Genomic DNA, 26331 nt, shown 5'->3' with positions numbered 1-26331 from the left:
ATGGATGGCATACAAATGGAGCCAATCGGCAAATACAAGGCCGATAGAAACGGTTCTGCTAAGGGTAAGTTTCCGATCCCCTACATAGATAGGCGACGTAAGGTACAACTCAATTCTCCGATATACAAAGTAATCTCTAAGCTCAATACATATATACATATATATATATATATAGATCTTCTTTATATACAAAAATTTCGTGTCACGTTGTTTGTCCACGATGGACTCCTTAAACTACTGTACTGATTGCAAATTTGATTTGCACATTGTGTGCAATTTGATCCAACTTGAAAGATACGATAACTTACATCCCAATTTATAGTCGCAATATTATTTAATTCAAGAACCTTAGCCATAGTAACGCATGGCCGGGTCTGCTATATAACTTAGCGGTTACTCGCTATTTCACTAGTTGCTGTTTTTAAGACAATATAAGATATACATAGATTTGTTTCGGATTACTCTAATGCTGTTAGCCTCAACTGGCCTTTACAGCTTCATCGGACGATAGGGCGAGTGCAGATGGCACTCCAAACTCCAAACTCGCGGAAGGACTTTTTTTTTGTGAATGATAGTGGAATGGTGCCCTCACCTGCGCTGACGGTTTACGCTGGCGGGGCACCAGTGGAGGATGACAAGATGAGCTGTCATCCTCCACTGGTGCCCCGCCAGCGTCAGCGCAGGCGGTTGCACCATTCCACTATCATTCACAAAAAAAAAATGAGGTTAGATCAGTTAGCCGATCGTGGTAAATTCACCATGAATTTATCACGATTGTTTGAACCGTGTGGAGGGGGGAACCGCGTGGAGGTCAACCTGACATGGTACATTGCTAGTAATGGGGGCATGAGTCCACATTACTAACAATCCCCTTCACCCCTCGCGGAAGGACTTATAGGAGCGGCTGATGTTCAACTCCTGCCTGACGGGTATGACTTTAGTCTGAGGGCACCGCTAGGGCTTCGAACCTCAGCTCAGGCCGTCGTAATGTAGAATTGGACGGGGGATCGATCGGAGGGGATAAATACATGTAATATACATAGCTCTATAAGATAATCGCCGTGATTCCATCTTTACGTTAAATTTCATTTAGAACTGTGATTTTCACACTTTCCATGAGGTAGAGTAGTTTTTTTTTATGAGAGGTTTGGGCTATTGTGAGGTGCATTTTGACCTGTAGCACTGCGACTGTTAAGGAAGGAGATCAAGACGAGACGAGCAAAGAAAACGTACAGTATAGTCACAGATATTATATTGACTTTAAAACAATATAGTTTTTTTTAAATATAGACAATAAAATCGATTTTTTTTATGGATGATAATGGAATGATGCACCCGCCTGCGTTAACGGTTTACGCAGACGGGGCACCAGTGGAGGATGACAAGATGAGCATGAGGTCAGGTCAGTTAGCCCATCGTGCCAAATTCACCAAGAATTTATCACGATGGTTTCCAGGGGAACCGCGTGGAGGTCAACCTGACTTGGTACATCGTTAGCAATAAGATCATTAATCTACATTACTAAAAATCCCCTTTCCGCCCAATAAAAAAGGTTTGTAAAACAGTTTCCAACAGTGATCTACATAGATCTAATGTTCTCGCTCTTTCAAAGTTCGCTACCTACAGCATCAGGGACAAGAATTGAGTAGAGTAGTCAGCCATTCTTTGTGACAACCATGAAGACAAAAATACAAGTCCTATTGTTAATTAATTTGCTTTTATCCTCAGCAGCTGCTTGGCGTAATATGGTTGATCAAGATTTAGACGATGTCGCATTTCTTGCTGGTAAGTGGAATTGCTAAAATATATACATATAATAAAATAATACATGTAAGATATATCTTTACATAGTATAAATCAAAGACGCAAAATAGAATAAACAACACATTTCTCCAATTTATAGAATCCACTGTTCTTGGAATCACACTAGATAATAAAACTCAATGCGATACTCGAATTCAGAGCTTTGCTCCAAAACTGTTTCGCAGCTTACGCCGTGCAGGTTAGACAATATGGTTCAGTTGAGTTTCTTGCCAGTTCTCAATTGAATCTGTATTCTGAATCCGGTTCAGAACGTTAGGGAAAATATCTTGGTTAGACGACACCAAAGACTTCACTAAAGTTAAACGGACCTCTCAAGAGAACCTATATTGTGGGCTGTTGTGAAGGAATACCATATTAGGTTTGTTTTCTAAAATCTCCAAAGCTAGAAGGACAAGCAAAGAGAAAAAAAAATAGAAGTTTTGTCATTCGACATCAAAAGGGAATAGAATAGTTTTGGATTACCAATCCGTACAAAATAAAATAATAGTGTGGCCTGTATTTTTTGAAACGAAAATAATTATTGGAAAAGGCAGGAGAAATACGATTTTTCCTAGGAAGAACATCAAAAGTAAAGAAAAGTAAACAAAGTAACACCAAACTTACACACCATTGGTCAGGAACGTCCCGATATACTACAGTTTAGTGGCCACGCACTCTGAAGTGTATATTTTAATAAAAACAATCATATTAATTCAAAATCAATAATTTTCTTGTTTTAAAATAGTTGAAATACGGTGAGTCGATGTTCTTCCAGATCTTATTTTAAATTGATTTTTTCTTCTAAATTTGAAACTTAAGTGGCCACATGTTTTTATTGGTGGGCAGTATTTTCAAACACCCTTTGCTCTAGTAATAAAGGTGATACAATCTGCTTAGACTAAAGAAGTTCTTATTATTTGAATAAAGTATAGAAAATTCTTTATTCGAATAAACTTACGTTTAAGCAATCATAAATAGTCATTACTTATTTTTTGATCTACCGCTCATTTGGAAAGTTATCTCATCAGAAGAAGAACGAGAAATAAAATGATGTTGCACTTCTAAATAATTTAGTTGTAACTTTACATTTTTAAGTTGAAATGTGTGAATACAAACTACCAATTACTAATTCATTAGAGTCAAAATATTAAGTATACAACTAATTGGTTGGCAAACTAGATGGAAACTAGAGGGAAGGGCAGGAACCTCTCAATTCGAATTTTCTTTTAGAAATCGATAGTATTTTCTCGCCATGCTCCTGCATAATCATTTCATAACGGAATTTGCGTTTTCTGCAAATCGAAACATTAATTCATAGGTTTTAAAAGGAGGTTTGAAACATAACTTTGTAATGTTTATATTGTTAATTTTTTTTAAGAATACAACACTTATATACAACATATTCAATATATAGATATATGTATAAACATACACATACATACATTTGTAAATGTAAATATATGTACAATTGTTGTGGAAGCAAGCAGAACAGATTAATCCGATATATACAGCTAAATATAAAATACCTACATATAAAAGAACCTAATCTAATTTATTATTTACTACCTCACTTCAGACGTAACTTTGTCGATTTGGGTTCGTGTGAAATAGGGTTGTCAACTCTCCCTAAAAAAATATTTAATGAATTATGGATTCTACAGCCGGAGGTTGTAAAAAAATTTAACCTTTTTCTTAATTATTCTTTATTATAATAAATATATGATATATACATATAATGTTTGTAGTCTGAAGTTAGAACACACAGTAATCTAAATATATATGACTCAAAGGTGACTGACATAGTGATCTATCAACGCACAGCCCAAACCACTGGACGGATCGGGCTGAAATTTGGCATGCAGGTAGATGTTATAACGCTAAGAAAGGATTTTGATGAATTGTACCCCCAAGGGGATAAAATAGGGGATGAAAGTTTGTATGAAACTTTGTAAATTTTAAACCGATCGGGCTGAGACTTCGCATGCATAAAGCTACTATAACGTAGACATCCCCTAAGAAAGGATTTTGATAAATTCCACCCCTAAGGGGTGGATAAAATAGGGGATGAAAGTTTATAAAAATCTTGTAGGCCCTAATTTTTACACACTCTAAACAAAAGTAAAACCGCAAAAACTACACCTAATTAAAAACCTAATTAATAATAATACTTACTACTACGCGAGCGAAGCCGCGGGCAAAAGCTAGTTACTTTTATAAAATTATATTATATGAAATGAAACCCATACAGGGTATGACGCGATATAGCGTGATACTAACAAAGCATTTGGTGCCGCGTGCACTGGTATGGACGACAGTGCAATTGCAGCGATTCTCACAGACTAGCTTTGCGTAACAAATGTAACTTTTTTATTATGTGTCAGCAACATATTTACCGTGATATAGCGTCGCCCTCGTCAACATATCAGGAGCTCTTTAACCATATTATCATGGTAAATCTCTAAATTATATAATACCCGTCCCGCCATTACAAATGTTTTAATTTCTCAGCTTGTTCTATACCATAATACATATGTATTATATATAAACCTTCCTCTTGAATCACTCTATGTATTGTTGAAAACTGCATTAAAATTCGTTGAGTAATTTAAAAGATATAAGTGAATAGACAGCCACCGCTGTACTTTGTTGTATATTATGTAAAGATGTTTATTGGTATTATATTTAATGTATACATATATGTAGCTTTGATATACTATATGTAGTAGTAGAAAAAAATATATGTAAGGTATAAATCTATAATAGTGGAGTCAACAAACACATCTATACATATAAATAAAATTGGAGTGTCTATTTGTAATATTGAAATAACCGTTTTTTACTACATGAATGTCTGTCTGTCTGTCTTTTTGTTCCAGCTAATCTCTGAAATAGTATACAATAAATACCGTAGTATGTATATAGCTACAATGCTCATAACCTTAACTTTTACCTTACCTTACATAGAATAAAAATATGAATACCTTACCATTTACTTATCTTAGTTGACAACCCTACAAATAATGCTCAGTTACAGTTGATGTAATAAAATATTCATCCCCATATGACAAAGGGCTTGCAGGGTCGGAACCCGATTAGCTTAGCGGCCGTCAGACAACACAATGACTCTACCTTCATAATACTAGTGGCTTAGTCCTCATAAGCCCTTATAAAAGCTAAGCCAAGTACAATTTGAGCAACACACAAGTTTCTTACTCTTCTTGTGATGAGTCTGCGTTCCGAATGAGTGGTAGAATAAAAAATATGTGACTATTCAAAAGTATATTTGAATAAAGAATATTTCTATTTCTATTTAATTATATCATGAATCTTATAGTTCTTAGTTTGAACTCTTTCCATAGACACATTCTATTTTTTTTTTAATTAGACACAGACAAAGTCCATTTAGGTATTCGAGGCGCCGGTCGTAGTGTATAGGTGGCGGTAGTGTTAGGTCGTCGACGATTTTACAGTCGACGCAACTAGACATTTTGTTGACGATGAACTATATTATAAAACTGTTTAAACTAATTTAAATGTGAACTGTAGACTAGTTTAATAGTTCACGCACCAAAAACATAACAAAACGGTTCGTTCATCCAACGGCCACCTCTAGTGTATAGTTCTCAGTTTCAGCACATTCCGTAGACGTCTTTGAGATTTATTTTTTTAATTAGACACAGAGAAAGCCGAGATGCGCGAGGCGCCGCTCGCAGTTATAGTTCATAGTTTATGTCCTTCCATAGACACGCCCTGGGTTGGTTTTTTTTTTATTAGATACAGACAAAGCCCGCGAGGCGCCCGAATTTGCACGAGGCGTAGCTCGCAGTTTTTTTTTTTTTGTCCATACATAGACACGACATTATGTTTTTTTTTTATCAGACGCAGACGAAACCCTCGAGGTACAATGACCCCGTTGCAGTGTATGGTTCTTAGTTTGAGCCCAGTCCATAGACACGTCTTTAATATTTCTTTATTTTTTTTAGACACAGACAAGGCCCGCGAGGCGCGTGAGCTGCGCGAGGCGCCGGTCGCCGTCTGTTCGCAGCGCCGCGCCCTCTGCCTCGCCGCCCTGGTTTTCTCGGCTATGTTTGCGACTGCCCTACTCGTTGTATACGCGACTCCACAACCTGGTGAGTCTCTTTACCTGTACTGTTGAATATAATAATAATAACAATCTCATGACAATTAACACAGACAGCCTTCTAGCCCCAAGTTAAGCTGACTAAAGCTTGTGTTATGGGTACTACACAGCTGATAGAAATGCATATTATAAATAGAAAACACAAAGACCGACACAAACAATCATATTCATGAATTCAAAAGTTTGTGCTGTGCGCGGAATCGAACCCGCGACCATCGGAACTAAGGCTAAGGTGTGCTAAACCGCTAGACCACTACCGAGGCCATCAAAGGCCATCATAACCCTGGACAATACATTAAAGGAAGTAAGAAAGTGGCGCCGGTGTCGGCAATATTACGCCGACTCCAAATAAATGGGATAAAAAGGCGCAATTGACGATGAACCCTGGACAATACACACAGCGCCAATAATGTAATGTTATGTTATCTTTCAGATTGTCCCTGTGCTGAAGACAACCCACTCGTACCTAGGAACCCTCCAACTGATGCTGAGGGTAATGCTGCGGCGGCTAACAAGTAAGTTTACTTTTACACTTGCTAGAGTTGTACCTTTTTTACGTGGGGAAAATCCCTCATGGAGACCCGTTCGTATCAGGGGTTGGACGGACGGGTACTATGAGACCCTTATCAAGAACTCCTACGATATTCCTCCTCGCCGCCATAGTGCCGGGGTCGCGGGATCGACTTCGTAATCGACCGCGATTCCAGCCGCAGTTGCCGGAAGCGGTCCCTTAACGCGTGGGGAACTCTTCCCAGTCCTCCCGCCTCTGCCCACGGTGCTGGAGACGCTCCGGAATACAAGATGCGCCTCCCCCTCCTCGCCTCCCGGCTCCTGTTGCGTGTACGCCAGATTGATTGATTTATTGAAGCTCAAGTTGCACATAAACTGTAAAATATACTGACAAAAAATAATAAAAAATTATAGGCAAAATATATAGGCAAAACTATATATTTGAGCGCAGAGATGGCTGGCTCATACTTCATACTGTGGACAAGTGCTGCTTGTAGTGTCTGCCCTAAATACTACGACTGATTTAATCTTATTTAGTTACTTAACCAGTTGTGTATTTAATATTTTGACTCTAATGAATTAGTGGTATTCACACTTTTTGACTGAAAAATGCAAAGTTACAATAATTATTTAATAAAGCACCGAGCAAAATTTTCTCGTTCTTCTTGTGTTGAGACAGCTTTCCGAATAAGCAGTAGATTAAAAAAATAAGCATAACTATCATCATCATCTGCTTCTTCCTTATCTCATATATTAGGGATCGGCGTACTATGTTCTTCTCTTCTATTCATCCCTGTTCGCAGTCATTAACGAGATGACTGCGAACAGGGATGAATGGAAGAGAGCAATCAACACGCAAGTTTTTTTCCGTTCTGGTGATGAGACATATTTCCGAATGAGCGGTAAATTAAGAAAATAAGCATGACTATCATCATCATCATCTGCTTCTTCCTTATCCCATTCATTTGTGGTCGTCGTAATATGTACGTCTCCTCCATTATTCATCATTTACTCCCTTTCTTGCCATATCATCTTTCACGCAGTCCATCCATCTCTCTTTCGACGTTCCCCTGCTCTTATAACCATCCATATTCATATGTAACACCTTCCCTATGCATGACTATATGTATTTAAACTAAAAATACTTTTTTTTTAACCATAGAGAACGAATAGCGAGTAACGGCGCAGTATTCCCATGGCGCGGAGCTCGACTACCGACATTCGTAATACCAAAGCACTACAGTCTGTGGTTGCATCCCAATCTCACTACAGGAGAGCTACGAGGTAAATATGATATCCACTAATATACTAAACAATGGAAATATTTCATTTATTTTATTTGTAAAAGATTTTGGGTACTTTACGTTATGGACAACATTACCCTTTTTTATTGGGGGGTTTAGGCTATTGTCAGGTGCTTGGACCTGCAGCACTGCGACCTACATAGATCTATTGTGCTCGCCCTTTTTTGCCAAACTGAAGAGGAAACGCCACTACACATCATATGTGATTGTAGCCCACTCATGCATAAACGAGATATCTCCTTTGGAAAGTGCACACTCTATCCTGAGGAGATAACCATCGCTCATATGAATATCCTGAAATTCTTGTCCCTGACGGGTCTAGGTAGCGAACTCTGATAAAACTGCGTGCACAGTAGATCTATGCTGGTTGCAGTACTACAGGTCTTCAGCATCAAGTAATAGCCCAAAGCCTCTAATAAACATGTCTATGATAATGTTGATGATGGTAATGATGATGTCGTTGGTGGTGGTGATAATGATGATGATACTCAAATCCCCAGGTGAGGTGTCCATTGACTTCAAAGTAGACCGGGACACCACCTTCGTGGTGCTGAATGTACGGGATATGAATGTGACAGAACGGGCGTTGTTCAAGAGCGGGGGCTCCTTAGGACCCAAAGTTGTGAAGACCCTGGATTACCCGCCAGCTGATCAAACTTACATCGAGTTTAAGGTAAATAGGTTCAAACATTAGTGTCAAGAAGTGTACTAGAGCAATAAATGCATATTTGATGATAGCTGCAGACCAGCTGGAGGTACTTCGGCAATTCTTTTACCATTTCCATGCATGTATATTTTTTAATGAGTGATAATGGTATGTACACCCACTTGCGCAAACGGTTTACGCTGGCGGGGCACCAGTGGAAGATACGATAAGCAGATCAGGTCAGTTAGCACATCGTGCTAAATACACCATTCAGCATGGACCACCTCGTGGCGATTTCTTGAAATTTATCACGATTGTTTCCAGGGGAAATCGCGTGGAGGTCAACCTGACACGGTACATTGTTTGCAATGAGGTTATTAGTCCACATTACTAACGACCTCCCATACATGTACATATATTAGAGACGTGTGTTTTTGTTAATTCCCTAGAAAATGGTGAATTGAATCAAAGGCAAACCAGAGACTCGGTACACCTTGGTAGTCTAAATATGTACATGGAACTTAAGTTCTAATGGTCGCGAGATATTGACCGGCACGTTCCGAATTTACTTTAATATAAATTTCAGGCGAGTAAAAGCGCGGGCACAGCTAGTACAGTATATACGGTACTCAAAAAAATAGTATATGTAAAAAAATGTACTCTTTGTCTGAGTATGTTCTTAATCTATAAATTGGCTGGATCTATTATGACGGGACTTTCACTCGCAGATAGCTAATGTTATAAGCAGTAACTTTTAAATTGGCTGGATCTATTATGACGGGACTTTCACTATCAATTTTATTTATTTTAATAAAAAAAAGTTAAAAGAAACCGCAAGTAACAGTTAATAAATGAGTGTTTCTTCATCAGGAAAAACTTCGCCGCAAATACAATTACACTCTGAGTCTTCGGTTCATCACCAAATTGGAGAGGAATGATAAGCAGAGGGGCTTCTTTCTGACTGGCAGCCACAAACAGTGAGTCCTTTTTTTTCGGACTACTCTAATGCTGTTAACCGCAGCTGGCCGTTACAGCTTCACTGGACCTTCCTCCGATCTGACATAGAGGCCACCACTGACTATCTCTCACTGCACAAGGTATTCAACATTCTGTTAGGGTTCACATCAATTTAAAAATTAATTTAGTCTTAGGGCACCGCTAGGGGTCTCGAACCTCGGCTCAGGTCCCCGTTTGAATTGCACGGGGGATTGATCGTGAATGTAGAGGTATTTAATTGGAATGGTAAACAATCTGACGGCCCACCTGATGGTAAGTGGTAACCGTCGCCTATATACATGGACAGCACTACAGACATCACGTTATCTTATGGATGATGGAATGGTGCATCCTGATAGAGATATTGAGTGGATTACATATATAGTAGTAAATATAATTTACTTCGTTCCGATTGCAGTTGCACGATACATACAAACTGTTACTTAGCAACAATACTTATTTTAAATGTGATGGATTATACTTTTTCTACTTCAATCAATGTGCCTAATACATCCGTCTGTGCTAACGGTATACGCTGGCGGGGCACCAGTGGAGGATGATAAGATGAGCATCAGGTCAGGTCAGTTAGCCCATTGTGACAGTTCACCAAAGATTTATCACGATAGTTTCCTGGGGGAACCGCGGTCAAACTGATATGGTACATTGCTAGCAATAACATCATCAGTCCACATTACTAACAATCCCCTTTCCCCAGACATCACGTTATCATGTGATACGCCTGGTATTACTCATGCATTGTCATTCCAGAAGACTTCTTATCAGAAGAATCTTATGCCTCTTATTCTGTAGTATAACTAGGTACTCGGCCCGGCTTCGCACGGGTGTACATGTATTATATATATAAACCTTCCTCTTGAATCACTACATCTATTTAAAAAAAACGCTTCAAAATCCGGTGCGTAGCTTTAAAAAAATAAGCATACATAGGGATGGACAGACAGCGACAGCGACTTTGTTTTATGCTATGTAATGATGGGTTTAAAAACTTTATTTAAAAGAGCAACACACACGTTTCTATCTCATTCTTCTTGTGTTGTCTGCATTCCGAATGAGTGGTGGAATAAAAAAATGTGACTATTCAAAAGTGCTTATATTAAGTTTATTTGAATAAAGATTATTTCTATTTCTATTTCTATTTAATTGTATCACTAACCTTATAGTTCTTAGTTTAAACTCTTACCATAGACACATCCTAAGATTTGTTTTTTTTTTAATTAGACTCAGACGTAGTGTACGTAGTAGTGGTAGGTCGTCGACGATTAAGTTTATTTGAATAAAGAATATTTCTATTTATGTTTCTTATATAATAAGTATTGTTTTTTTTTTATTTTACATTTTATTTAAATTTATTACTAGTATTTACATAGCCTAATTGTACAACTAAGAACCTAAAATTAAAAAGCTTAAAAAATATATATAATATGATGACTAAAATATATTAAAATGAGTGCCTTTAGGCAAGGTTCAGAAGATACTGGCAGCGTTCCCTTTTGAATAGCTAGACTAATTCTTTGTCCAAGGTCATAAAATAAATTTATTTCTAATATATTTTTCTAGCCGATGTGCTGTTTCGCGGTTCTGGTTGACGCATGCGCGGTCAGCGTTCCCTTGCTTGGATGAACCGCATCTGAGGGCTACCTTCAAGCTCACGATAGTCCGAGACAGGTAAGCATCTATTAGACAGGTCTGAGAATCTAGCTGCTTTAATCAAGCGATGCCGCTGTTTCACACATTTCGACTTGACAATGTATAGTTTTTATTTAAAAGCGCAACACGCAAGTTTCTTGTTCTTTCTTCTTGTGATGAGAAAGCTTTCCGAATGATGCGGTAGATTGAAAAAATGATAACTATGACAATTCAAAAATGCTTAAATTAAGTTTTTTGAATAAAGGATTTTCTATTATATTGTTTATAAGCTGCTGAATTTGATTTGGGTTCTAAATCCAGTAGGTTAAATCCTTATGATAGATGCACCATCTTTGTCTGTACGTCACAAATAAATCAATTAAAACATCTTTAATGTAAACAAATAGACGGCGTCGATGATCTAGCGATCTACCACCGCCGTACTTCCGATGGTCGTGGGTTCGATTCCTCGCACCCTACAAACATTTTTATTCATTGTTGGTATAGCACATCTCTTTACCTCTGATAGTCGCGGGTTCGATTCCTCGCACGCTACAAACATTTTTATTCATTGTTGGTATAGCACACCGCTTTACCTCTGATAGTCGCAGGTTCGATTCCTCGCACGCTACAAACATTTTTATTCATTGTTGGTATAGCACACCGCTTTACCTCCGATAGTCGCGGATTCGATTCCTCGCACGCTACAAACATTTTTATTCATTATTGGTATAGCACACCTCTTTACCTCTGATAGTCGCGGATTCGATTCCTCGCACGCTACAAACATTTATTAATTTGGGTTTTCTATAGTTATATATTGTGTGTAATTAGAAAAAAATGTATTTAAGTATATCTATCAGTTGTCTAGTGCCCATAACACAAGATCTCCTTAACTTGGGGCTAGATGGCATTCTGTGAATAGTCTATGGAAAGTGGATTGATGTAAAGGGAGGGGACGCCCTAAGAAAAGATGGATGGATTGTGTGAAAGATGATATGAATAAAAGTTGTATGTTATATGACAGATATGACGACCGATAGAGAGCAGTGGAAGAGAATGATATACTGCGACGACCCCAAATAATGGGATAAAGGCAAGGCAATGATGATGAATGTATTTACGAGTATGAATATCTCTTCATATTGCAGGTTCCACGTGTCTCTAACTAACATGCCCATTATGGCGACAGAGGAGGCAGGCTTCTACTTGGGACATAGATTGGTGAGATACCTTTTTTTATAACTATTTATTGATATATTACTTTTATATTGTATAGAAAAATTCTTCATAATATCCGTCCCCCCGTTCAGAAGGGTGATGAGAGGCGTGTGAGATTGTTCCCCACTATAAAAGCACTCGGTGTACCTATGAGAGTCATTGCCGGAGTTATGAGGTCTGGTTATCATTCTACCGCAACCTTGCTGTTGACGAGTGCTGCTTGTAGGGACTGGTCTGCTCCTATCACTACGACTGATTTAATCTTATTCTGTTTTTATATTTGAGCCCAAATAAATTAGTGCTGGTTGGTAGTTTGTATTCTCACGTTTCGACTTGTAAAATGTGAACTTACAAGGATTGATTAAAAGAGCAACACACAAGTTTCTTGCTTATTCTTCTTGTGATGAGACAGCTTTCCGAATAAGCGGTAGATTTAAAAAATGTTGACTATTCAAAAGTGCTTAAATTAAGTTTATTTGAATAAATGATTTTCTATTGTATTCTATATTCTATTCTTTGCCGGCGTTGGTCCGTTTTGTAGATGTTGTAGGTAGACCCATCTCGTTGTTAGGGCGACCTATTTCGCCCTATCCAATTGTGGAAGCATGTGAGTATATGCACGCCTTCGGGACTACTTAGCTAGAGCGCTACCAAACTCTAAAACTAAAGGTCATGTGTTCAAATTAGGACCGAAGTTTTTTCCTAATGAGTTGAGTTTTATCCTAATGCTGTTGGGCGCATCCGCCTTTACAGCTTCACCGGACGATACGGGGCGAGTGGAGATGTCACTCCAAACTAAAGGAAGGACTTATGGGGCGGCTAAAGGCCTTAGTAAACCGAAGAGAAATCTTTTTGTGCCCAGGTTTAGGACACCTTCCAATGGTCGTGGGTTAGATTCTTTTATGATACAAAAATCTATAATGGTGTGTTTAATAGTTTATTTAGTTTTAGTACAAGCTCTTATTTTTATACTAGATGGTGCAGTGTGAACGGTCCTGGACTAATATTTTTTATTACTTCATGTGACAAGCTCACCAGGAATTTGTTACAATGGTTTCCAGGGGGAACCGCGTGGAGGTCGACCTGACATTGTACATTGCTAGCAATGTTTATGCCTTTAGGAATAAAGTATAAGTGAAATATGTTAGCGGACTGTAAACTATTACATTTAATACTTGAAGTTATATTACATAGGAACCTGAGTTATTGAATTAATTAGGTTGCGTGCGATGACATCGTAGGGGCAAGGCAAAGTGAAAATGGCCCGGCCTGGCGGCTGTTGATACTCGTAATCAATACCGCTCGAACATAGACCATACCTGTCTCGTCTACACGCCACTAAGGAACAGGACATTGTCCATTATATCCGTACCAAAAGTGACCTGACATTGAGGGTGACGCAGCTGGAGTCGAGCCACAACGCGAGTTGCAAGGCGTTTGTGGCCCGGGTCCTTAACATGCTGCCCACCTTCATGAAGGAGGACTACTGGCCGAAGAGGATGTACCGGCGCTACCGTGGCAGATTACCGCCGTCAGTACCGTGATCACACAGACAATTCCAACATCTTAATTTTATATTATTTCATGTGTATGTTAGTCTATAAGATATTTATAATATGGGCCTAATAGCCTGAAATGAATAATGTAACAATGATTTCAGCTACAAGACGAGTTCGTCCAATCCCCCCCAATGCCCCCCCACATGATGTCGGTGGCTGTTTGCCGCCTCCAACGTCGAGCCGCACCCCCACTCCCCTCAGACCACAACTATAACGACACGGAGGTGACAACCATACCGGATACCATGATACCCATGACCACAGAACCGGATGAAGACTATGTACTCCCCCCACCGGAGATCAGCTTGTACAGTGATCAACAAGTCATCCTGGATGAATCTGGGTAAGTATATTGTTTTCTTTACGCAATCTTAATGATCTCATCGCCATTGTAGAATAGTAAACTGGGAGGTAGCTCACAGTTTTTAAATAGTCAATACATTTACATTTACTTTAACAATGCAAGTAGATAAAATGGTTATTAAATATGATAAAGAAGCGGATCCTCAGGCAATTAAAATAGAACAAATATAGTAATCATGAATAACTGTTGATGACACTAATATCTATTGTTATTTTCCAGCCCTCTCCTGGATTGGGTCCAGAAAACGATCCAGCACTTCGCGTATGAATTAAACACGTCATACCCTCTCCCTAAATTTGGTAAGATTTATATAATATATAGATAGACTATACTTTATTAGTAACATACAACAAAGGCAATATATTAAAGAACACATGTACAGTTACAATAAGGCGGCCTTATTGCTGAAAGCAATCAAAGCAAAGTAACATTTATACCTATTTCGTATATAAAATTATTACAGGCATTACGGTAATGTTTATTAATATAAAACTATTACTTTATATATTTAAATTATTAAGTTGTAGCATTACGGATATCACTTCATCACTTTAGCGTTATATATGATGTGATGTAATAATAGTACTACATTAGTAAGTTTATTTGATAGTATAGCTACGTGGCTTATTAGTTACATGTATATTTGACGCGGAGTCGTAACGTGGACTGACTTTACACTGAACTTAAATCTATATTATCTGGAAAGATATTAATGGAAGGGTCTCGAGTGTTGGCAGAAATATTACAAGTGTAGGCACAAAGTTAATGATTATATACTAGTATAGGAACATATTGATGAATATTTTTAATTTCATTATTCGCGGAAATATTGTTAAATTAATTTTATAATTGTGTGTTGTATATTAAGGTTTCTTACGAGTTAGCAATGCACACGTAACATCTCTGATGTTTCACGCGTCCACAGACTATATGCTTGATTACCACCAGTGTGGTATATAAAAGATAAAACTTTTTTTAGATATTGTGGTGGTGGAAGGTGGTAACTCGTACTCTGAAGGTTGGGGTCTCATTACCCTGGCTCCGTCCACGCTAACTGATACCAAAACTATTGCCAGGTTGCTGGCACAGCAGGTATGTATACAATATGTTTAACAGAATTTTTAAATTTTATTGGGATTTTGCGTGAAGATTAATTATGATATAATAATAATGACTCCAGACAATTTATACATTTTAATGTATGGTAAAAATTCAATAGTCTGTCTCCCGGCCAGAGGGAATGTGAGAGGAAGTGTTGGGTTCTTATTCACTAAAAAACCACCCGGTGTACCTACAAACCCCATTGCCGAAGTCGTGAGGTTGCGTTAGTATTCTACCGCGACTCCGCCGGCGTTGGCCGCCCTGTAGATGGTGTAGGGCGGGCCCCATCTCTTTGTTAGGCCGACCTATTTCGCCCGACACAATTGTAGAAGCGTGCGGCCCCATTTAATTTACACAACTGCCAGTCCCAAGCAGAACTTGTATTATGGGTACTAGACAACTGATGTTATTGTTTTTGTAAATATATAATATACAGATTAAACACCCAGACCAATAGAAACAATCATACTTATGAATATTGAATAATGTTTGTTGCGAGAATGGAACCCGCAACTATCAGCAGTAAACTGATATGCTAAACCACTGAATTACAGAAGCCGTCTAATAGGCTAATAAACATTTGTAGTGGGGTTGTTGTTTCAAAATATTTTTTAATTTAATACACATATATTTCACTAAAACAAAGATTAAATTACCTTTTTTATAAAACAAATGATTTGGTGTAATGTTTCATAAAACGCCTATTTAAAATATATTGGTGTTTGAAAGAAAAAAATAGATGATTTGTAATTGAATACCGTAAAATTACTGTATATATGGATACCACAAAAAATGTATTTTATACAAAGATTTGGTCCATATGTGCAGTGGTTTGGAGGGTTGGTGTCACCACGCTGGTGGAGTTCCCAGTGGCTGATGGAGGCCCTGACGTCAGTGCTCGCTGAGAAGGCGCCCCCACTTGGAGATGTCATCGCCGAGCGACCACTCGACACCCTGCTCCTTGACCACGTTTTACCAGCTCTTAGGTGAGGACTATTTCTGAACGTGAAACAAAAACGTGCGTACGTGCTTGATTTCCACATATATTTAGAATTATTTTGCGTGTATGCATACATGCGTGGGTGCGTGTGAGTGTGTTTCATACTTGATATATGAATTAACTACTATCTTGCCTTCTACATATATAATTATTCTAAACTCGGGTATTGATATATTTTCAGGCTGGATTCAAGCAATTCAGTGCGCGCGGTAGCATCTCCGAGGTTGGATAGGGCCGACATAGAGGCCACCACTGACGATCTTTCACTGCACAAGGTATTGTATTCAGGCAATTGTTTATCACTAGACCATTTATGATGCTTGATACATATAGTGAACTGGGGTTTATAATGCTGTTGACCACAGTTGCTTTATCGAACGACCCTATCGTTCGATAAAGCAGTGCAGGCGAGTGCACATAGCACTCCAAACCCGCAGAAGGACTTATCGAGCGACTGAAGGCCAACTCCCGCCTGAGGGATACGATTTTAGTTTGAGGGCATTATATATATCTACGGGTTCGAAACTCGGCTCAGGCCGTCGTAATTTCGATCCACATTTGAATTGGACGGTGAATCCATAGGAAAGGAAAACGATGGTGGTACATAAGTCATCATCATCATCATCTGCTTCATCCTTATCCCATTTATTTGGGGTCGGCGTAATATGTTTTTCGTTTCCATTCATCCCTGTTCGCAGTCATCGCGTTATTTACTTCCTTTCTTACCATATCATCTTTCACATCCATCCATCCATCTCTTTTTTGGCCTTCCTCTGCCCTTATAACCATCCACATTCATTTGTAACATCTTTCTTAAAATATTATCCTCGTTCCTACGCATTACATGGTGGTACATAAGTATAATATGAAAATATGATGTGGACCGTGGGTCGGTTGTTTGTTTGTTCGTTGGCCTGTGGTGCGTGCAGGGCGCGGCCATCGTGAGCATGGCGGTGGAGGCGGCGGGCGAGGCGGCGGGCCGCGCCGCGCTGGCCCGCCTGCTGCGGCTGCACCGCGCCGCCAGCGCGGACGCCAGGTTCATTCTCACTTGTATTTTATTCACCACACTGACCATCATCTGCTTCTTTATCCCGTTTACTTGTGGCCGGTGTAATACATTTTTCTCTTCCATTCATCCCTGTTCGCAGTCATCTCGTTATTTAGTACCTTTCTTACCATATTTTATGTGCCATATGGTTTATCGTACTATAACTTACTGTAAAGATGTATGAATTGAGTGAGTAGTATTAAAACTATTGATTATAACAATAAAGCATTCAGTATGCACTTAAATGTCGTACCTGTCATTTGCCTAACGAGTACCAACCACCCATATGCTACTTCAAAATATAAAAAAAATGTAGTTACCATATTGGCCATGTGGTTTGGCATACCATATTACATAGTTTGTAAAGTATAAATTTTACGGTTATTACGCTAGCTATGTGATTTAGCATACTATATAACCTACTTATTTAGCATTTTTTACAATTACCACGCAGATCTTAAGGCCTGGAATATAGTATATCATATATTATCTATTTAAAAATTATACAATTACCACGTTATGTTCTTTAGTACACCATATGTTGGAGAATGCAACCTTTTAGATTGATTTTTTTATATATTATTGTATTCAATATTTTGACGTTATGTTCCTTATTCTGTATACTGATTGTTTTTCTAATGTCATTCTTCAATTTTATATATTTGTATACATTAGTTAAAAACGGGCATAAGTTTTAAATATAACATTGATATTGTTATTATAGGGATTTATGGAGGGCGCTGGAACGTGATGATGCCACGGAGAGTACTGCCGGTGCTGGTGGTGGTGGTGGTGGTGGTGGTGGTGGTGGTGGTGGTGTGGGTGGTGGCGGCGGTGGTGGCGCGGCTGGTGCGGCGTGGGACGGGTGGTGCGAGCGCGCCGGGTACCCGCTGGTGCGGGCCGCCTCCCGCGGGAACGACGTCGTCCTGCACCAGGAACGGTAACCTGCTCACTGCCGTCGTAGTACTCTTGCTACTATCAACTTAATATTAATTAGTTTAATACCGACCAACTTAATATTAATATATTTAATACTAACCGACCTAATATCAATCAATACAGAACAAAATCAACTTAATGCCGATCGACTTAATATTAATCAACTTTACAGCGATCAACTTAATACCAACCGGCATGATACTAACCAACTTATTGCGCCGTCGACAGTTTCGTGATGTCTGCTGACCCACCGGAAGTAGACCCGCCGATGATGACCGACTTCCTCACCCAAGATCTCAGGGCTGATCTTGATTTGCTGTTTTACGAGCCTGGTAAGTTACAGTCACATGAATCCATGAAATAAGTTTGATCGTGGCAGTGAAACTACAGGGTATAGAGAACGAACAACTTTAAAGATGCCGATCATGCGGTGCCACTAAGATGTTATGCCTTTGATTCACTGCCTAATCTGTACCCTACACCCGAAACACATCCTAAAAAGCAAGAAATCTAAGATATCATGCCTCTTATCCTAATTTCATTGCGCAATCTGCACCATACAACCGAAACAGCTTAAAAATCAAGCAGCTTGGCGGCTGAAATAGTTTTTAAGATCGTACCCTTGTAGACAACTTTTTACAAAGTCTACTTATATTTTTTTTTCAGAAAATCTAACAGAAATAATAGAAGACGAGAATAGCACGACGACGACACCACCACCGACCACGAAGCGCCCCACCACAGTGAAACCAGGCCCCACCACCGGGCCTCCGCCGCGGTGGACCATCCCCCTCACCTTTGTGGTGGGCCCTCTTCTCCCAATAGAGGAACCCGATAACGTGACCAAAGTGTGGAAGAATGTGACAGAAGCTGTTCACAATACTACCTGGTAGGTTCTAAATACATAGTACTGACGGCCTCGATGATGAAGCGGTTTAGCACACCGCTTTACTTCCGATGATCGCGATCTGTGTGATCTGCGTCTGATATGTATTTGTATCAGAGGCATTTTTTTTCGTAGTAAATACATACTCGTATATAGTATAGTATAAAGTTCGTGCGCGCGCACTCTTCGTTACGGACGTATTATATTATATTATCCGTTAAATTTGATCTGCATTTAATATTGTGTATTAAGATAGTTATTATCATGAATCAGTGTAAAAAGTTCAAATAAAATCAAAGCAAATTGTTCGCATCAACGAACAAGCAGTAAAAATAAATTGTATATATGTAATACTTATAAATAAAAAAAAGTATACATAGAAAACATACGGTCTGTGACCGATACAAACAATCACACTCATGAATACAAATGTTTGTGTAGTGCGAGGAATCGAACCCGCAATCATCGGATGTAAGGCCGTGTGCTAAACCGTTGATCACCGAGGCCGCCGTGGCTCAGTAGTAACGCATACATTCGACGCGGAGTCGGTACGTAGACTGTACTTAAATGTATGTTATCTGGAGAGGTAAACTAATGGAAGGGTGCCGAGTGTTGACAATAATATTAAAAGTGTAGGCACAATTAAAATAAATAAGTATGATTAATAAAAACATTTTAAAATAATATATTAATTTCCTCTCTTTCGGAATACAACTTCCGAGAAGAATAAGCAAGAAGCTTCTCTATTGCTCTTTTAAACAGATATAGTTATAATCATAACATAATATAAATGGTTATTATTATTTTATGTTACAGGTACGATGTAGGTAATGATACCAAAGCAGCAAGAAGTTCAAGATGGGCTGAGAACGTCACGCATCTGATATGGATGAACGAAACTGAGAGTAAGTAGCTATAGTATATATATGAAACATACGTCACGTACATCACTTGAGGGGTAATGTTACGAGTGGGTCAAAATACAGTTTAATAAAAAAAACAATTATTTCTATGTTATGCAGAAGCGCTTTTCTGCATAATATTGAAATAATTATCTTAGGAATATTCCTAATAGACTAACTTTTTTTTTGTGTCTTAGCCGAAACCGCGAGTAATTGGAAAGGGATAAAGACAGTGTATTATTATTCAGAAAGCTAACACCACGATTTCAGAACTATTCTTTAGAATCATGTTTGTCAAACTGTAACAGTGGCGCAAACGTCACATGAGGGGTACCGCAAATGTCACATGAGGGATACCTCAAACGTCATATGAGGGGGTACCTCAAACTTCACAAGAGGGCGTACCGCAGACGTCACATGATGACGTGATATGATCAATGATCCGTGCCTCCGTTCATGTGTATAGGTGAGGTTACAACTTACAACAAAGTGGTGTGATTTGCCATTCTAGTTGTAATAAAAATAAAAAAAATATCGATATTGGTGTTCTCACAGTGGTGATCCCCGACCTGGGTAAGCACAAGTGGGTCCGGTACAACGTGGGAGCCCGGGGGCTCTACAGGGTGGCGCCGCACTCGCCCGCCGGCGACGGCGCTGAGGTGAGTCCAACTAACATGAACTATTGACGGCCTCACTGCCAGGTTTAGTGTCACTTACGATGGTCACATGTTCGGTTCCTCACACGGTATAAATATTTGTTTTCATGAGTATGATTGTTTGTATTTGTTTGTCTGGTGTTATCTATGTACATTATGTACGTATTTATGAAAAAAATGTATCTTAATTATTTATATCGGTTGTCTAGTATCTATAACACAAGCTCTGCTTACCGTGGGACTGAATTGTGGTAGAGTTATTAATATTATTATTAAAAAACTGGTTATCTCTAACATATAAAAATTACAGCTTGACCCATTGTTATGAAATTTTGAAGGAGAATAGGACGTAAACTATTATTGATAGGTGTGAACTCCAAAAATTTAAGTTTATAAAAAAAATATTTAGATTTGATACGTATTATCTATATTTACACAAACAGACAGAAGAAGAAGCAGCTAAACGCGCTGCAGAGTTATACGACAGCGGCGCCCCGGCGGAACGGGCTCTCCTTCTAGATGATGCTTTCGTGCTGAGTCGTGCTGGTAGACTTCCAGCCAGCAGGGCCATAGCAGCTGCAAGTGAGTTCCTGTTGTGAATGAATGAATGAAATTCTTGATTGTTCCTCTCATAGAAACTACAGTTAAATATACAAATTGTAGCGTGGTGGTTATCCTCCACCAGTGTAACGTTATATATGATGTAATGAGGTGTCGCTACATAATATATTGTTTATTGTAATATGTAGGATAACATAATATTACATAAATTATCCCATACAAGAAATTGGTACATTAGTAAGTTTATTCGGGCTGGGCTATTTTATTTCGCCACCGTAGTGTGCACATAGCTTATTTGTAAACAAAGCATGAAAATAGACGTGGAGTCGTAACATGACATGATTTGCAAAGATATGTATATAATGAACTTAAATGTATATTATCTGAAGGACGATTCAAGATTAATGGAAATGTGGTCTCGAGTGTTGGCAGAAATATTACAAGTTAATAATTATAATCTGAAATATTCTTAAGTTAATGAGTATATTTTAGTGAATGAATTTATTTATTGTAAATAGGAATTTATTGATAAATATATTCAATTTTATCAAAAAGATGGTTGTACAATCTGACTGTGTTTCATCTACAAAATATCAAATTAAGTTGTAGATAAAAACTACTATATTAATTCCAGCGCGCCTCAGCACAGAAACCCACTGGGCTCCATGGCGAGTGGTGCTGAACCATCTATCCTGGTGGAGAGAACTGCTCAGGTTTAGCTTGTCTGGACCTCAGCTCAACAAGCTATTGAGTAGCATCCACCCGCCCAATGTGAAGATATATAGCCCCAAGGAGATCGAGAGTGGGAGACTCAGTGAAGATGAACTGTGAGTTAACCCTTTACTTACGCCCTCTGTGGTCTAGCGGTTTAGTACACCTCTTTACTTCCGATGGTTGCGGGTTCGATTGCTTGATACAAGCAATAAGATATTTATGTATATACAGAAATGTATTTAAGTGAGTTTTTTAGAACTTTAACTTATTTAATCTTTCAATTACATTTCTTCTTTTTATTTCTAGATGGCTCAGTGGTGCCCTCCTGACCGCCGGCGTGGAATGGGAGAACCCAAAAGTCACGAAACAAGCTGTGAAATTATTCGACGCGTGGCTCAACGATAACCAAACTATACCAGATATATACCAAGAGGTAACAGATTTATTTGTATTTATTATTTAAGATAATTGATAATTTATTTTTAGGAATTTATTTCTTTTCTTCTTCAACTTTTCGTTCATGTAACTTGTTACAAAGAGCTCACGGACAAAGATAAGGTTATTCTATATCCGGCTCGAAGGACGTAGTTGGAGCTTTTGTAGTTTAAATGATACAAATATTGATATTTAAATTTGTTTAGTAGCTCATTCGTTATAAAGTATAATTTTATGACTGAATTTGCTGCTGCATTAAGAACAAGTGGCGGTCGGCTTCGTTAGGGGCTTGTCGGTGTCTTGCGGACGGTCTCCGCTTTAGCGCTGCTGTTTCATTACCTTAGGGTACTTTGTATTTAACAGTAAACATATATAATATAAATCTCGACGGTACATTTAAAGCGAAGTCTTACGGTTAATTAATTTTTATTTTTATTAAAATTCAATTGGTTAATGGTTGAGAACAAATTGCAAAAAAATATATGTGCTGTGATACATAGTAGAAGTGAAACTTCAACGGTCAAAGTGGCTGAGTACACGTCGTTGAAATTTTAGAGGACTCCTGGCTCACCGCGCGCTGCGCGTTTCCCTCTGTTCTCTCGTCGCCGTCACAAACCTATCTTTTTCTCACAACGTGATATATCGTCTACCCCTCCACGCGACGGTGGAGGATGCGTTTTCGTGACCGAAAAATCCTAATACGGCTCGTCTATATAGAAGTCTCAATTCCAAAACTTGTCACGTCCGACCGCGGCGTCGCGGCGAGCCGCGGTGTCACTCGCGTCGCGTCCGAGACGCTCAAATAAAGCCCGCACCGGACGATGCGCAGGCCGCGTTCACTGCGGGGGTGCGCGCGCGCGGCCCGCCCGCCTGGGACGCCTGCTGGCGCGCGCTCGCGGCCGACGGCGCCGCCCCGCGCCCGCCGCACGGCCACCGCGCGCTGCTCGCCGCGCTCGCCTCGCCCGCCGACGACTGGCTCCACACCAGGTGCCTGCCGCTCTGTGTACGCTGTACGCTGTACGCTGTACGCTGTACACCCGCGTGATACATGAGTACGTGCGCCGCCCCGCGCCCGCGGCACAGCCACCGCGCGCTGCTCGCCGCGCTCGCCTCGCCCGCCGACGACTGGCTCCACACCAGGTGCCTGCCGCTCTGTGTACGCTGTACGCTGTACGCTGTACGCTGTACACCCGCGTGATACATGAGTACGTGCGCCGCCCCGCGCTGGCACATGATATTAGCGCTGCTCGCCGCGCTCGCCTCGCCCGCCGACGACTGGCTCCACACCAGGTGCCTGCCGCTCTGTGTACGCTGTACGCTGTACGCTGTACGCTGTACACCTGCGTGATCACCTATTTCAGCTACCAAGATATTTTGTAAGCTATGCTTCGGTTGAAGTGGGAGGTACAGTGACGAAATGAATTTAATGACATTTTAGCCCTTCGAAATGACAACGGGTAAGTCGTTCCAACGCAGTTACATGACAACATGATGTAAGTAGTCCAGTTAATGTGAGCGACGGTTACCACTTACGAGCTGGGCAGTCAGCGTTTGCCATTTCTGTTGGATGACATAAAAGTTATAAGAGATGTATTATCCGCAGGTTCGCGTGGACGGCGCTATCGCGGGAAGCTCGGCGCGGGCGTGAGTGGCGAGCGTGGGCCACCGCACTGCTCGCCGCCGCATGCAGGTGGGTCGCACCTTCAATTCAAAAACATTCGATCCTTTAATGTGGATGTTTTTTAGGTTTACGCTTAAATGTATATAAGGCGAAAACTGTTTGTTCATTTGTTTGAACGTTAATGTTTTGCTTCAACAGATCTGAAGGATTTATGATAAAATTTTCACAGAATATGTCGTTAAATATCAATCAAAGTATAGGTGTGTGCTGTGAAAAATATCCTCCAAAATGGGTAATAATGAATTAAATTAGCCCCGGATAGCGAAATATTTATAAAAGGTAGGTTTCACTTTACGGGTGGTTGTGTGTGTGTGACCGTGCGTGAGTATGTGTGTGGGGACATATCATGTGCTTGGCGTATCGCCGGCGTTTTGGGTGCACGTGTTCAGTGTGTGTGACGGTGCGTGTGTGTGCAGGTGGCGCGGCGCGGGCGGCGTGTGGCGCGTGCTGCCCGACCCGCCGCCGCCGCTGTGTGTGTGTGACTGTGTGTGACTGTGTGTGACGGTGCGTGTGTGTGCAGGTGGCGCGGCGCGGGCGGCGTGTGGCGCGCGTGACTGTGTGTGACTGTGTGTGACGGTGTGTGTGTGTGCAGGTGGCGCGGCGCGGGCGGCGTGTGGCGCGTGCTGCCCGACCCGCCGCCGCCGCTGTGTGTGTGTGACTGTGTGTGACGGTGCGTGTGTGTGCAGGGGGCGCGGCGCGGGCGGCGTGTGGCGCGTGCTGCCCGACCCGCCGCCGCCGCTGTGTGTGTGTGACTGTGTGTGACTGTGCGTGTGTGTGTGCAGGTGGCGCGGCGCGGGCGGCGTGTGGCGCGTGCTGCCCGACCCGCCGCCGCCGCTGTGTGTGTGTGACTGTGTGTGACTGTGTGTGACGTGTGTGTGTGCAGGTGGCGCGGCGCGGGCGGCGTGTGGCGCGTGCTGCCCGACCCGCCGCCGCCGCTGTGTGTGTGTGACTGTGTGTGACTGTGTGTGACGGTGCGTGTGTGTGCAGGTGGCGCGGCGCGGGCGGCGTGTGGCGCGTGCTGCCCGACCCGCCGCCGCCGCTGTGTGTGTGTGACTGTGTGTGACTGTGTGTGACGTGTGTGTGCAGGTGGCGCGGCGCGGGCGGCGTGTGGCGCGTGCTGCCCGACCCGCCGCCGCCGCTGTGTGTGTGTGACTGTGTGTGACTGTGTGTGACGGTGCGTGTGTGTGCAGGTGGCGCGGCGCGGGCGGCGTGTGGCGCGTGCTGCCCGACCCGCCGCCGCCGCTGTGTGTGTGTGACTGTGTGTGACTGTGTGTGACGGTGCGTGTGTGTGCAGGTGGCGCGGCGCGGGCGGCGTGTGGCGCGTGCTGCCCGACCCGCCGCCGCCGCTGTGTGTGTGTGACTGTGTGTGACGGTGCGTGTGTGTGCAGGTGGCGCGGCGCGGGCGGCGTGTGGCGCGTGCTGCCCGACCCGCCGCCGCCGCTGTGTGTGTGTGACTGTGTGTGACGGTGCGTGTGTGTGCAGGTGGCGCGGCGCGGGCGGCGTGTGGCGCGTGCTGCCCGACCCGCCGCCTCCTCTGCCGCCGGCCGCGCTGCTGGCGGCCGCTCGCTGCCTACATCAGCCCACAGACTACTACCGGGTGAGTATCACTTCATCATCGAGGTCACGATGCTTTAATTTTTTTTTTTTCGAACTATTCTACTGAGGTTCGACGGTAGGGGGCGAGTGCAGATGCCACTCCAAACCCGATGAAGAACTTATGTAGCGGCTGAAGGCCAACTCTTACCTGCCTGATACGACTTTAGTTTGAAGGTACCGCTAGAGGTTCGAACCCAAATCGGGCCGTCGTAATTTCGATCCTCGTTTAAGTCGGACGAGGGACCGATCGGAGTCCTAATAGTAGGGACATTTTTAATAATGGAGAACACTATTATTAGAATCGTCTTTGCTAGTAAAATCGTCAAATTTTAATTGTTCATATGTGATCTGTGTTTCCGTAACCGGAAACGTCTTCCGTCCACATACTCCGCGAAATGGTGGGTAAGTCGAGCATCGAGCCCGCGTCCTCTGACTGCCCCATGTGGGCGGCGAGTGGTAGAGTACAGAGTAGATGGTGTGGTACGGACGCAGCTGAAGGCGCTGTACGGGTCGTCCCGCGGCGGCCCGGCGGCGCTGGACGTGGCGGCGCTGAACGCGCGCTGGGTGCCGCGCGCCGACCGCGACCTGCACCGACACTTCGCCGCGCTCGCGCCGCGCTAG

At 41.5% G+C, this 26331-nt stretch overlaps 1 protein-coding gene across 1 annotated transcript; it reads left to right on the top strand.

Annotated features, from left to right (window-relative positions):
• On the top strand, positions 1 to 26331 carry LOC131845249 (uncharacterized). The gene is made up of 27 exons (XM_059194287.1): positions 1 to 64; positions 1729 to 1785; positions 5787 to 5933; positions 6378 to 6459; positions 7617 to 7738; positions 8259 to 8431; positions 9275 to 9381; positions 10979 to 11086; positions 12199 to 12271; positions 13929 to 14170; positions 14411 to 14490; positions 15171 to 15283; positions 16121 to 16278; positions 16474 to 16567; positions 17222 to 17328; positions 18065 to 18280; positions 18508 to 18611; positions 18946 to 19168; positions 19982 to 20070; positions 20623 to 20726; positions 21167 to 21305; positions 21919 to 22111; positions 22305 to 22431; positions 23263 to 23420; positions 24037 to 24123; positions 25597 to 25711; positions 26203 to 26331. Exons 1-27 carry the CDS (start codon positions 1 to 3, stop codon positions 26329 to 26331), a joined length of 3411 nt encoding a protein of 1136 aa, XP_059050270.1.

This window comes from Achroia grisella, unplaced genomic scaffold, assembly GCF_030625045.1.
Source record: "Achroia grisella isolate CSIRO2021 unplaced genomic scaffold, CSIRO_AGI_Agris_v1 utg461, whole genome shotgun sequence".
In the NCBI taxonomy this organism is placed as follows: Eukaryota; Metazoa; Arthropoda; class Insecta; order Lepidoptera; family Pyralidae; genus Achroia; species Achroia grisella.
This window is presented reverse-complemented; position numbering and strand designations above follow the sequence as displayed.

Bases quoted from the DNA above. Each gene is read 5' to 3' on its own strand.
- LOC131845249 (XM_059194287.1), top strand. From the start codon at position 1: ATGGATGGCATACAAATGGAGCCAATCGGCAAATACAAGGCCGATAGA. The intron at 6,460-7,616 runs GTAAGTTTACTT...TTTTAACCATAG, and splicing joins AATGCTGCGGCGGCTAACAA to AGAACGAATAGCGAGTAACG. The intron at 12,272-13,928 runs GTGAGATACCTT...CAATGATTTCAG, and splicing joins TCTACTTGGGACATAGATTG to CTACAAGACGAGTTCGTCCA.